We start from the raw sequence: 13,439 nt of genomic DNA, 5'->3' as shown, positions 1-13,439 counted from the left end.
TCAAAGCGATTACGGATTTAAACAGGCAAAATCGAGTTTTGCTGAACCGGGCAGAGGCTTCCCATTCCGGGAAAGGAAGCGGCGGGCAGCATAAAAAAAAATCCCTATTGGCTCTCGATGGTCCCGCCTCGTCCTCTAAATGGATGTTCCCCTAAGGCCGGTAACGCCCTTCAGGGTTCTGATTGGCTGCAGCGGGCCGGGAAAGCAGGAGAAGAACTATCCACGGAAGGGAACAGGAAGGAAGATGGCGTTGCGGTGGGTTGCTGTGTTTTTGCTGCTGAGCCTGGGGCTGGCGGCCGCGCACACGGGGCAGGTGCCCTTGCTCGCTTGGTCGAGTCACAGGTATGTGGGACTCTGAAATATTCTACGTGGGTAATTTGAGGTCACAGGGATTAGAGTCACGGGGGATCGAGGCGGCCGAAGGGATGTATTGGAGCTTGCTTTGCGTGGATAGCCACCCGAGTCTTTATTTTTGTTTTTGTTCCTCTGGATCGCTCCCTTTATCCACACCTTACGGCTCTGGATGTTTTAAACCTCTTATTCCTGAGATGCAAACCACCAATGCTGCAATTGCAGGTATTTGTATCCCGCCCTTATCTCGAGACGAGTCTCGATTTGTTGCAGTTATACTGCGTGTGCAATTGTGGGAAACCTATGAGATGGTCTCATGATCGCAGATTATTCCAGCCATTAGCTATTCTGGCTCATGATACTATTTTGGGGGACAATAAGAAATCCCCCTTTTGCTATATGGACCTGGAAGAACATTGTGAAATACAGCTCTTTGATCTGCGCTGTGCTTCAGATTTTTGAGCTCTTGAGATGTGTGTTATTAGTATAGGGTGAAAAAAAGAGTTTTGGGGGTACTATTGTGTTAAGGGAAACTGAGATAATGAATAGCTTAGTTTTTTGTGGTATTACTAGTTTCTACCAAGGAGATTATAACTTTTAGCAAAAGTATCGCTACAAATTATGTCTTAGTTCCAAGGTGCCAAGATGACATTTTTGACATTGCATGGACATAGTATTTAATTTACATATAATAGTTTTTTTTCTCCAAAGCAATCAATAAAGTTTAATACTTCAAGGTGGACTTTTCAAGAGCCATAGGATTTTTTGCATCTCTGTTACAGTGTACAAAAAAAGGATATCGCACCCTCTTATTAGAAGAGCTTGGGAGGTCTTTTACTGACCCAAATGACATTACAAGCAATAATGGGAGATCTATTTACTGAAATAGAGGCTTTGTTATGGAAACCGGCTTGGCATAAAAAAAGCCAGAATAAGACTAAAAAGAGAAATTTAAAATTATATGTAATGGATTAAAAAGGTTTTGAGAAATATGGATTGATTTAAGGATTAAGATTTAGAGTTGAAAATTTGTGTTTATTAGAATATATATTTTAAACAGAGTAAGAATGTATTTTTTGGAATAATATGTTTATTTGTATGAAAATTATTTTGTAATGGAATGAGAATAAGAATATGATGGGATGGGATTTTTATTTACTCCACTTCAATAGTTTTAAATAATATTTTTGAGACTTTGACAACTTAGGTGCCACTATATTTTAGAAATTCTATGAGAATGTGTTGGCATGAAATTCTCTTCTCCCTCAAAAGACTTTTTAGAATAAAACTTGGCTGTACGTAAAAGATATAGTAATGTATTATTTTGGTCTTTTATCAAGGCTGCTAAGCATTCTCATCTTAATGTTTTTGCAATTCAAGCTAGAGGAATTTTCTTAATGAGCAGATACGGAATTGTAGATGGACTTAAGCCTGTTGATATGCAGAAGTTGTAGAAACTGAGCAGTGGCCAAATATGGAACCTAAAAGCTCATAGAGCTTTTCTTTTTGGCTTGTGTGGTGAGCGAAATGCTAATTTTAATCCTGCATGTTCTATCTGTTTCAGCATCATTCCCTAAACTGATGTGATCTGAACATGTTGACCATTGGTATTTGTAACATCCTGCCAGTAGGCTGTCTGGGGTTTGTGGGAATTGAAGTCCTGTACACATGAAGACATCAGGCTGGAAAAGACTGTGATATTATAAGATAAAGATAAAAGCTTCTGTGAAAGAAAATTTAGCTTTTCTCCTTTTGACTCCCCCCCCCTCCTCTGTCTTGTGAGCACAGCTCCTTATGGTCCCCTTTGGCAGCTCCACATGAGGGTCATGTGGTGACAGAAGCCCAGCTTGCATCTTTACTGGACTCAGTAGTAGACAGTGGCCCTCACAATGTATTGCTGTTCCTTCAGGAGAAAGTAAGTTATGGTGACAGGCTTCTTCATTATATTTATGTCAGTGGTTGCATGCTGACCTGTTCATGTAGACCAGTGGTTCTCAACCTTTCTAATGCCGTGACCCCATAATACAGTTCCCCATGTTGTGGTGACCCCCAAATGGGTGTGGCCACCAATAAGAGGGAGTAGGACAGCTAGGGAAAAGGGAAAAAATGGCGGACAGCGTGGTTTGGCGACCCCCGTGAAATGGTCGTTCGACCCCAAATGGGGTCCCAACCCACAGGTTGAGAACCACTGATGTAGACTCTTAAATATTTTTTATTATAACCTATGAGAGCGTAAAAATCTTTTGGAAATAACCTTTTTACAAGTAGTTAATAATTCTATAGATTTCATTGTCCAAATACTGATTTTTGTTCTTTTGGGGATTCAGTGTATATGGGGGAAAAAAAATGCTTCCTGTTTCTTGAGAGTACACATGGCAATAAAAGGAAGCTTCTTTGGCTTAGTCATGTTTACTGGGAACCTTGTGATATTCAATCACTTCTTCACTACATTTATCAGGATCTTTGTTAGCCAGTGCTTACTGATCCTACTTGTAGGATGGGGTATTTATTTTTCACTCCCATGTTAACATGATAAAATAATAATAATGCAGCTTCTCCCTAAACTGGAGCAGCGGCTTCTGTTGAAAGCTCCTTTTGCCCATTTTTTCTTTTGATCTGGTCTGTAGGTTTGAACTAAAACTAAGATGGCTTCCTGTCAAAATATAAAATGTTTAAAATGCTACTGAGAGAATTTGTCTTCCCTTACAGCTCAGCATTGAGGATTTCACAGTGTATGGTGGAGTATTTGGAAATAAGCCAGATAGCGCCTTCCCCAATCTGGAGGTGAGCGAGAATAATTGGGAATTATAAATTATGCTGCATCACCTATTTTTCTTTCTGTGCATGTATTTGTGTACATCAACATATCTGGGTATGTATATGCATATGTGTAAACACAGAGCGCAAGAGTGAAACCTTCATTTAATGTACTGTTTGGAGGAAGGGGAATCGATTGCTCCTGAAGGTCTGTTAAATCTTAAATTATATCAAGTTATGCTAATTATTTCATTTATGTAGTGTCATAAATCTCATGAGTGAGATAAAATCAACTTGAAAATTAACATATATTTGGCTGCGTTAGTTGGACTCCTTCAAATACAATGCATTTGTTTAATTAGTTCAGGATGGAAATTTAGCCTTTCCATCTGCAGTCTGAATGGAGCTCCCGGAACTCAGTTTTCATTATGACTGTTTTTCCATTGGGCTACTACTTCAAAGAAGTAGTAAAAAGAGGATCTTAAAATACAGTCATAGAATTAAAATTTCCATTTGTCCAATTACAATTTCTTTTCTTTTCCTTGTACTATAAGCTGGCGTGGCTTCTTGTTTCTTAAACATGTGGCAGCAAGAGACTGGAAGCCAGAAAAATAGGTCATTCTGCTGTATTAAATAAAATGAAAAAGAAAGAGAAGCCGTTGTGGGGTTTTGTTTAATGAAAAGCAGCAGGATCACTGGTGTGTTTTATTTTAAGTATGTTTGATTAGGATCTCCTGAGAACTGCATTCACATTCTCTCTCAGTTGTATAGCTTGCAAACTCTCTCAAGCTAATCTTGTAACAAACGATGTCTGTGAGAAAATGTCAGTTGGAGAGAGAGAAAAGTTTCCCCAGCAGTCTTGAGCTTCTAGGAAGGAAAAGAAATAACATTCAGATTTGATTAGAATTCTAGCCATAGCCTTAAAATCTAATTACGTATTCAGCCTAGTGAATGGGTAAGGTCTCTTTATGTCACTTAAAAAGGGGAGTTGAAGATATTCAGATTTAGGCTCAATAAGGGGCTGTTTCCTATCTACTATTCAATTTTCCTTTATATGACATTCAGAATCATTTAAAAGTAATCATCAGTTTTCCACATATGAGTTCACATAAATAAGCTGGAATATACAATGATAAATGAAAGTCCTGTACTTTAATACCAATGCTATTTATTTCAAACTGTAAATTACAAATGGAAGCTTTAAAAGATTCTAAATGTTTCATTTTATCATTTCTTTTCCTACCCCTGCCCTAACCCATTCATGCAACAATAGACTGATTAGACAGTTGGTAACTGAAAATTACTGGTGTGATTTCTTGCCAGATATTGGTGATAAATGAAAAATGGGCTATGGGAAACATATTGAATTTTGGGAAAGATGCATTTGGTCCCTGACTATTAATCTGCATTTAATTCTTAATCCTGAAATTACATGTTTTTCTCAGAACTTATCTATGGTACACATAGTTATAACTGCGATGGAGCCTGCCCATGGTTACTTAACCAACCTTATTTTATGTTCTTTTCTGTGGCAGTCATAAACATGGTCATTAAATGAACCCATTATTTGCTATGGGACATGTTTTGACAAAACCCAGAAGTAATGGCCAGGTTTGGAAAAACCGTCATAAAATGTGGTCATGTGATCACGGGATGCTACAAACGGCAGTAAATGCAGTCCTGTTGCCAAGCTTCCGAAGTTTGGTCATGTGACCATGAGGGGTTTTGACTTTGAATCCAGATCATAGGTCTTCTTTTCTGGGTCCATTGTAATTTCAAATGGTCACTAAGCCACCAGTTGTAAGTCAAGGACTACCTGTAATGTTGAACTATTAGACCAGAATGCTGAATATTAAAGTAAACTCTGCCCATGGCTTGGATGGAGATGCGGTCAGTAGCTGTTGAAAAGCAAAATATTATAGCACTAAAAGATGGACAGTGATAATGAAAACGTGCCAGTCCTTTTATTAACAACATATTTTGGGACACCCTGTTGGTATAGATCTGACTGTTTCATTCCTTCCCATCAGAATGCCTTAGGAACAGCTCCCTCTTCCTTAGTGCTTCCTTCTGTCGACTGGTTTGCAGCTGGTGCTGTGCCTGCCTTTTTGAAGGCCAAACTGGGCATTTCACCTCTTCACGTGGACCAGAACACTCTGCAGGAGCTGCGACTCAATGCCAGCGTTCCTGCCTTACTGATGGTGCGGTTGCCTTATACCACTGGGTAGGTACTCAGTCTTGTGGTCCTTTTTTTGTTATTAGGACTGCAATATCCTCCCTCTTGTGCATATGTGCACGCAGATATTGTAGGGTGCATCCGCAGGGCTGTAGGTGATAAAGGGATACATTGACCTCTTTTGGGAAGGCATGAAAGATTAAGGCTACTCATTCCTGGGAAAAAGGAAAGCGGGAGAAATAAGCTCAAAATAAACCCGCCTTGATTTTGTTTAGTATGAAATTGGGGATTCAGGAATTAATAAAGATTAATTCTGGAATCCCTGCTTTGCCTGCTTTTTGACATGGCCTACTTCAGAGGCTGACGATCTTGAAAGCGTGTCCAAGTTTTTCTCTGTTCCATCTTATACTAACCCAAGGCTGGATTAGTTTGAATTTCTTTCTCATTCTTCCCTCTATCCCTGTGTAATTTCTCTAATGACTCTCTCATACCTTCCCTCCAGTCAGTTTTCCAATCCTTTACATGAGAAACAACTTCCTATTGATCATTACATGTTAACACTGAGATAATCTATTATCATTTCTTGCTCTTGTGGATCCAGTTTATAGCATTCATTTCCCCCCAAAATCAACTTCTCCAACTTACTCTGCAGTTCCTATTTCCCCCCTCTGTGTAGCTTATCTTGGTAGTTTACCTTTAGTACTTTTCCCCTTGCTTTCTTCCCCATACCTATCGGGACACATGCATGTTGCACTGCCTTCAGGTTTTTCAATCGCCCTCCACTGCACAGTCTCAGAAGGTTGAGCTGGACTCCCTTCCACATGAGGTAGTGAGAAGCAATGCGGCTCCTGGAAATCTAGGCCAGACTTTCTCCCTCTAACTACAGGAGAGTATCATTGATAAGTACTGGTAGTCCTCGACTTATGGCCACAATGGAGACCCATATTTATGTTGCTAAGTGAGAAATTTGTTGTGAGTTTTGCCCCGGGTTTTTTGGGGGGGGGGCACATTTGCTAAATGAATCGTTGCAGTTGTTAACTGCAACGTGGTTTAGTGAATCTGACATTCCCATTGATCTTGCTTGTCAGAAGGTCACAAAAGGTGATCGCAGGACCCCCGGGACACTGCAGCCATCTTAAATATGAACCAGTTGTCAAGCATCCAAATGTAAATCATGTGCCCACGGGGGACGCTGCAATGGCCAGAAGTGTGAAAAATGGTCCATATGTCACTTTTTTCAGTTCCGTTGTAACTTCAAATGGTCACTAAATGAACTGTTCTAAGTTGACTACCTGTAAAATGGAAGAATCTAGAGTCACAGAAAGGGAGGCTGGAGACTTTTTTTGTTAAGCTGTAATCTCTCTCTTCCTCTCTCTCCTCTTTCTTCTCCAGCTCTAGTCTTATGGCCCCGAAGGAAGTTTTGACCAGCAATGGTGAGCAACAGCTTGAAAACCTTAATCCACTGGGGAAGAATGAAGGCATTTTGGGTGGGCCTGCAAAGCTGATCTGCTTGAAATGTCTTGATGTGGGATTCTGGTTTTAAGATCAGCTCACAGAGGTATTCTTGACCAACATCCATTTGTTTAGCAACCGTTCAAAGTTACAATGGCCTCGTATTTATGACCGTCGCAGCATCCCCACAGTACACAATCAAAATTCAGGTGCTTGGCAACCAGCATGTAATTAACAATGGTTGCAGCCTCTTGGGTTCATGTGCTCACATCCATTTGCGATTTCTCAGCTGGCTTCCAACAAGCAGAGTCCATGGGGAAGCCAGGTTCGCTTAACAACCATGTGATTCACACAGCTGCAGCAATTTGCTTAACAACTGTGGCGCAACAGGTTGTAAAATTGTCCACAATTCACTTAACAACCATCTTGCTTGGCAACAAAAGTTCTGGTCCTAATTATGGTTGTAAGTCAAGGACTACCTGTGTTTAGTTTATGGTAGCCAGCTGTATGGCACTCTTATAGCAGTTTGCTTTTTGCCGTACAGACTAGCTTATACAAATGACAGAATCAAGGCAAGTTGTTACTGACAAGGGACAGCAGCAGCCTTAAGTGAAGTAGGCATGCAGGCTGGGTCAGATTCAGAGATGGCAAGAAGTGCTGCTTGCCTGAGGCTGTTTATTCATGCCTGGGCTTTAGTCTTTAGGCTAGAGGCACTGAGGCCACTTTTTTCTTTTAACAAGATGTCTTCTTGCAGATGAGATCCTGGGGCAGGTTTTGAGCGCTCTTCAGTCAGAAGATATTCCCTACACAGCTATCCTGACTGCTCTACGGCCTTCCAGGGTACGTGGTCCTTCTGATTGCCCTGTAGTTTTTCTTTTTGCTCTCCTCTCCCCGTTCCTGGGAATATAGCGTTGTCTGAATGCCACATTAATTAGCTACTTTTGAGTCTGAGACAGCTTGATAATAGGCACATGGTTCACATTACAAATATTAAAGAAAAGTAAAACAGTGATAATTAAATTATGCACAAAGAAATGGTGAAATGAGGAGGAAGACAACAAAAAAGCATTTCAGACTCTTTAAAAAAATATTAATCTTTTTGTTAAAAGCATTAGCAATAAGAGAGACTGAGTTAAATTGGATTCTGCCAAAGCAAAATTTCCAGAAAATGAATGTCTGTGTGGATGTCTGGGAGCATTTATTTACCTGCTTATCAGCTTTATTCCATGCCTTTATTATATGCAATTCAAGCTACATAATGTTCCCTCTTGTTTTCCTCACACTGATAACACTGTGAGGTAGATTGGACTGAGAGAGAGAGGGACTAATCCAAAGTCATCTGTGCTTAATACCGGATGAGAATGTGGTCTCCTGTTTCTAGCCCAGCTCCTAAACCATTGCACCAATCTGGTTCTCTAAAGCAACCCTTTCAGAGGTACCTAAACCAAAGTCTTATGCAGCTGAGAGCTCCATGTGACCTCTTACTGGTGCTCCAGAACTTGTGCTATAAGGAGTGAGCCAAGTAAAATCAATTTAAAAATTCATTTAGATTCAGTGGCAATAATGAAATATAATTACTCCTCATATATTTGATCATTTGTTCCTTGCTGTTGCTATAAAAATTATACTTCGATAGCAACTTTTGGAGGGCTAGTATTGGAGAACAGAGGGAACTTTATCCTTGTCTGTAAACCCAAACATTAATCTTAGTCTTTTCTGCCCTGTTGCATTCTGTCCATCTTTATTTTTTCCTCTCCACTCTCTGATAAGGTGACTTTTGGTGGGGGTTTTTTATGTGTGGTATTATAATTCTGTTTGTAATTCGGGGAAATGCTGATTGTGTGATACAGCGTATGAAGAAGGGAAAATTCCCCTCCAGGTTCTCCGGGATGTTTCTGATGTGGCTCCAGAGAAGCTAGGGAGACAGCTGCTTCAGAAGGAGACAGTATTTGCACCCGTTCGTTACCCCACAGATGGAATCCCAAGGATACTCTTTTGGGCCAGCAATTTATCAGTGACCATCAACAAGACACTATTTGACCTAACTAATTTAACCTTTGGGCCTAGTGCTGTGGTTGATGTGCAGGAGTCTAAATGGAATTCCAGTTTTTCTGAGTAAGTTGGGGTAAGGGCTATGAGGGTGGTGGCAGGCTGATGATGGGATATTATGAGTTGGTGAAGAAAGTGTGGATAGGTGGGGTGAGAAGTTGCTGGCTGCCATGAGTTGGAGGAGGAAGTTGGGTGCACTTTTATAAATAATGGGATTCATCTTTGAATCATTCAAGCTGGCATGTCAGTCTGTAAATATTTGATGTGACTGTGCTTCTGCTAGTTAGGGGGTGTGAAGGATCCTGAATTCTGGCTTTTCTATATCATTAGGATAGCTCCATTTTGCCTCACATCAAGAACTGCCTGCATTTTGCCTGCAGGTTTCTCAAATTTTACAGATTATGAATCAAATTTAAACACACACACACAAAATTGGGGGAAATAATCTCTGGGATTTTTGTGTGTCATGCCAAATTCTAAATTGGCACATGGGTAGTCCTTGACTTATGACTAATTGTTTAATGATCCAAGTTACAATTGACTTTTAAAAAGCTACTCATGAACCATCCTCAAAGTTAGACTGCCACACTTCACCACATCCCACCCTGTGATCACCTGATTGCATATTGGGTGCTTGGCCACATTCGCATTTACAATTGATTGCAAAAATCCCACAGTCATGTGACTGCAATTGTTAATATTTTTTCCATTTTCCATCAGAAAATGCAAAAATACCATTGATTCACTTAACTTCATGGTTTGCTTAATGACCACTTTCATAAAAATGGTTGTAAAATCAAATCTGGACACGTGGTTTGATACAACCACAACAACTTATGACTAAAATTCCAGGCTCCATTGTGGTCATAAATCAAGCACTACCTATATTAGAATCATACTTCAAGCTTGCCCAGCACTTACTAAACATTATGTAAGTCTTTAGTAAATATGAAGAGGGGGTGTATAGTTTGGGACTGGTTATATAAATAAATTATAATGAATTCTGCTTTCTCTCCATAGATTAGTACTGAAATATGAAAATATAGATCGGAAACAATTAAGAATCAGGTAAAGTTGGCACAGTTCCTGAGATTCTGTTTTTAAAGCAGCCTATATTTTACCAGTTGTTACTTGTCTTTTTCAATCTTGGAGTTAAATCACTGTATCTACGTTTGTTGTCTATCTACAGCAGAATTGAAATTTGACATTTTTTAAAAAAAGATTGATCCATTATACACATACAAACATACACATACAAAACACATACAAAACACAACGTTTAAAGCCTGACATTTTAAAGCACAAAACATTGTTTCTTGTGGTACAATTTGTATTGAAGGGCTCAGCTGGGTCTTTTTATTAGTATTCTAAGACAGGAAGTCTTGTTCCTTAGGTTTGCCCCTGAGGTTTCACATACACAGAGAGCCCTTGAGTTATTCTTAACCACCCCTGTGACTTCCAAGAAAACTGTGTAGAGATCAGGAGTTCAGCTTGGCTCAGGTCTTCCTCTTTAAAGGCCCTTTTTACTACAGTAGCCAAATGGTGGCATGGTTACCTAGCCGTGTTTCCCCAAAAATAAGACCCGGTCTTATTTTTACCTCCCAAAGAGGCATTAGGTCTTATTTTCGGGAGATGTCTTATATTTTTTGTGAGACCTGCCTCGCCTCACGGCAGCGGCACCAGCAACCCTGTCCAGCAGGAGCCTGTGTGGCTGCCGGCCTTCTTCTGCAGCCGCTCACAACAGCATCACTCCATGTCTCCCTTCTCTGTTCTGGAAATGGCAGCCCTGTTTTCTGCCGCTTCTCTCGGCGCTGCTGTAGAGTTTGGTGCACCACTACCCAACTCCTCTCTCTTCCCGAAAGCATTTCTTCACTAAGCTGCTTTCCAGCTCTGGTGCGTTTCTCTCCTGCTTCAGGGAAACGAAGTTTGTGGGATTAAAAAATGTTCAGTCAGACCTTCCAACTTCACGAGATTTTTTTGTTTTTTTTTGCGAGGAGTTGGAAGATCTGACTGAACTTTTTCAGTCGGGTGCAGGGCGCGTTGGGTAGCTCCACCTTCTCCCCCACCTGCCTTGCCTCATTGTGGTGGCAGTGACATGACACGTGCTCTCCTACCCCATTGCGGCAGTGAGGTGGGACGGAGTGGACGGGCTTATTTTTGGGGTAGGGCTTATATTAGATCCACCCCTAAAAATCAGGATAGGGCTTATTTTGGGGAAAACACGGTACAGTTTTGAAAGGGCAATATACAGAAATAATCTCTTTACTAAACTAGACCTAATGCTTCTAAAATATGGTGCTTCCTGCTAAATGTCCTGCAAAAAAAATGGAGAAAAATCAGAACATCCTGTTTCAGTCCACATATATGAGCCAACACTGTCCACTGGAGCCCTTTCACACACACACCAACTCCCCAAATATTAAATGTGATCCTGAGTCCCAGGAACATGCCAGCCCACCTTTTCTCTTTTAGCAGTAGTATTAAGGCTTGATGAAAATTTAAAGGCATTTTTAGAAATCCCATATAAAGTGGGAGACAAAGTGTTGTAATGAATATAAGACACGTGTTATCTATATTCGATATGGAACCTGCCACTACTAGACAGTTTTGGGCTAGTTTGATCCAGAGGATTACAATGGTTACTAAGAACTATCCAGGGTATTTTTGCACGCTCTCTCTCTCTCTCTTCTCCTCCCTTTCTTTCCCTCCCTCTTTTCATCCCTCTCTCACTCTTTCTGTGTCTCACACACACACACACACACACACATCTCTTTTGGTTTTCTCTCTCTTCCTACATCGCAGATTTCAAATGACAAATGCCAGTTACCCCGTTTCTAAGCGGAATTGGTTTGTCCTCCACACGGTGGAACTGGTCAGACCTGGAGAACTACCTGCTGTCTTCAATGCTACCTATATCACAGCCCCTACCAACTATTCCTTCAGCTGTGCTTGTGTGAGCAGCGAACCATCTTTGGGGGGCATCTTGGTCCCCAGAAATGCCACCAACTGGAAACTGACAATCATGAGATTTCAGGTATGCTGAGTGGTGACAGAAAACCCTAGTCTTTTGTAAAGCTAAGCTGTCTGACTTTTCCAGAAATATCTCATTTTGTGCTTCTATCAATGAATCACCTTTCTTTCTAATAAATTACTCTGGTATTTTTGTGAAGAATGGGCTTTGGTTGCTTTCTGATTGGCAGCCAGGGATCAAGGCCAATCTCCCACATCCTCTGACTTCTGGTAGACTCTGTAAATGGCACTGAGCTAGAACTGCTTTTATATACTGTAGTAATGGAATTTATTAAGATCCTGTTGGGAATATAGCGAGGTATAGGGAGATTTAAACCAGCCTGCAACACTAATGCAATTTCTCTGTCCTTGCAGATTCAAAGCTACCAACTGATAAATGAAACATTTTCTGATGCTAGTGACTGTGCTGGTTTCTTTTCTCCTGGACTTTGGATGGGTTTGCTCACTTCGTTCCTTCTTGTTGCTATCTTCACCTATGGGCTCCACATGATCATGAGCCTCAAGACTATGGACCGATTTGATGACCCCAAGGGGCCTACCATCTCTGTGCCCCAGACAGAATAGTGGCCTGTTCACGTGAATCTCATTTTATCAAAAAAAGTGACCAGCTTGTGTATACTATTCTGCCTATTCCATCAGTCATCATCCCAATCCCTAACTTGATGTATTAAATTCTACGTGGTCCTGAGTCTTTACCTTGTATAGCCCCTTGTTTTTCTCCCCTCAATCTAATATTCCTGGAGACAAGCTGTAAGTAAATAGAGGTATTGTTTCCATACTGGGTAGAGATGGACATCCTGTTTTTTGCACACGAGAATCTCTACATTGAAGTTTGTTAAAGCTATATCTCCTCAAAGAAAACAACCATTCCCTTTTACATTTCTAGTGGACAGAAATAACCTTACCTTGTAATGTAAAATGGTGTACATTTTCTCATTTTGAATGTTTTTTTCTCCCTTTGCCTTACCGAGATCCCTTTTTGCACCCACACTGCTGTATTCCAAATAGTTTTCTCCCCATTGTCCTTATTTATTTGTGGTTCTTGTGATTAGTTTTGTTTATGATAACTCAAGTATTTGGGACTTTGTGCTGCTTGTGATCAGGTTGGATGGGATTTCCCTCCCATGACATACTTGCTGTTCCAGCAATTTGAAAAATGCAAATAAAGGAGAAAGAGTTGAATCTGTGTAGTATGCATTTTAAATATTAAGTAGCAGGCCCTTGTGAGCTATGAAGGACAACAGATTCTGAAACAGCTTAAATTTTAGTTGGATTCATGGAAAAATGGTTTACTATTCAAATATATTATCTTTCTTTACTCCCACAATCTGTTGTAAGTGCTAGTTATGAATGCTGCTATCTGTATTCTGACATACTGATTTTTCAGTAAATCTTAAGGCAGGAAACAGCAACTTGCAGTCTTGGATTAATTTTAATAGCCCTCTGCTTAAAATCAATTTTTACAAATGATTAATTCGCAATAAATATTAATCTTTTCCTCAGCAGACTTTGTGGTATGAAATCAATCACATATCAGTGATTAATAGAACTTCATTATAGAAAACGTAAAATTAAAAATCAAGAAAATATTAAATGCATACATAGTGGAATCAAAGGTATAAGT

General features: G+C 40.2%; 1 protein-coding gene across 1 annotated transcript; it reads left to right on the top strand.

Moving 5' to 3' along the window:
• Positions 1–205: 205 nt before the first annotated feature.
• ATP6AP1 (ATPase H+ transporting accessory protein 1) lies at positions 206–13,317 on the top strand. The gene is made up of 10 exons (XM_039365984.1): positions 206–342; positions 2,140–2,266; positions 3,061–3,135; positions 5,139–5,332; positions 6,677–6,717; positions 7,491–7,576; positions 8,616–8,851; positions 9,806–9,853; positions 11,588–11,819; positions 12,170–13,317. The coding sequence occupies exons 1-10, from the start codon at positions 245–247 to the stop codon at positions 12,377–12,379; spliced, it is 1,347 nt and encodes a 448-aa protein (XP_039221918.1). The 5' UTR covers positions 206–244; the 3' UTR covers positions 12,380–13,317.
• The last annotated feature ends 122 nt before the right edge of the window (positions 13,318–13,439 follow it).

Source organism: Crotalus tigris, unplaced genomic scaffold (genome assembly GCF_016545835.1).
Source record: "Crotalus tigris isolate CLP2741 ecotype Arizona unplaced genomic scaffold, ASM1654583v1 scf7180000020218.1340706, whole genome shotgun sequence".
Lineage (NCBI taxonomy): Eukaryota > Metazoa > Chordata > Lepidosauria > Squamata > Viperidae > Crotalus > Crotalus tigris.
The sequence above is the reverse complement of the archived record's forward strand: the minus strand, read 5'-3'. Positions and strand labels throughout refer to the sequence as shown.

What these genes read in the sequence shown, in the direction of transcription:
- ATP6AP1 (XM_039365984.1), top strand. Translation starts at nt 245, where the DNA reads ATGGCGTTGCGGTGGGTTGCTGTGTTTTTGCTGCTGAGCCTGGGGCTG. An exon ending in CGGAAACAATTAAGAATCAG is followed by an intron (nt 9,854 to 11,587) that starts GTAAAGTTGGCA and finishes CCTACATCGCAG; the next exon opens with ATTTCAAATGACAAATGCCA. An exon ending in TGACAATCATGAGATTTCAG is followed by an intron (nt 11,820 to 12,169) that starts GTATGCTGAGTG and finishes CTGTCCTTGCAG; the next exon opens with ATTCAAAGCTACCAACTGAT.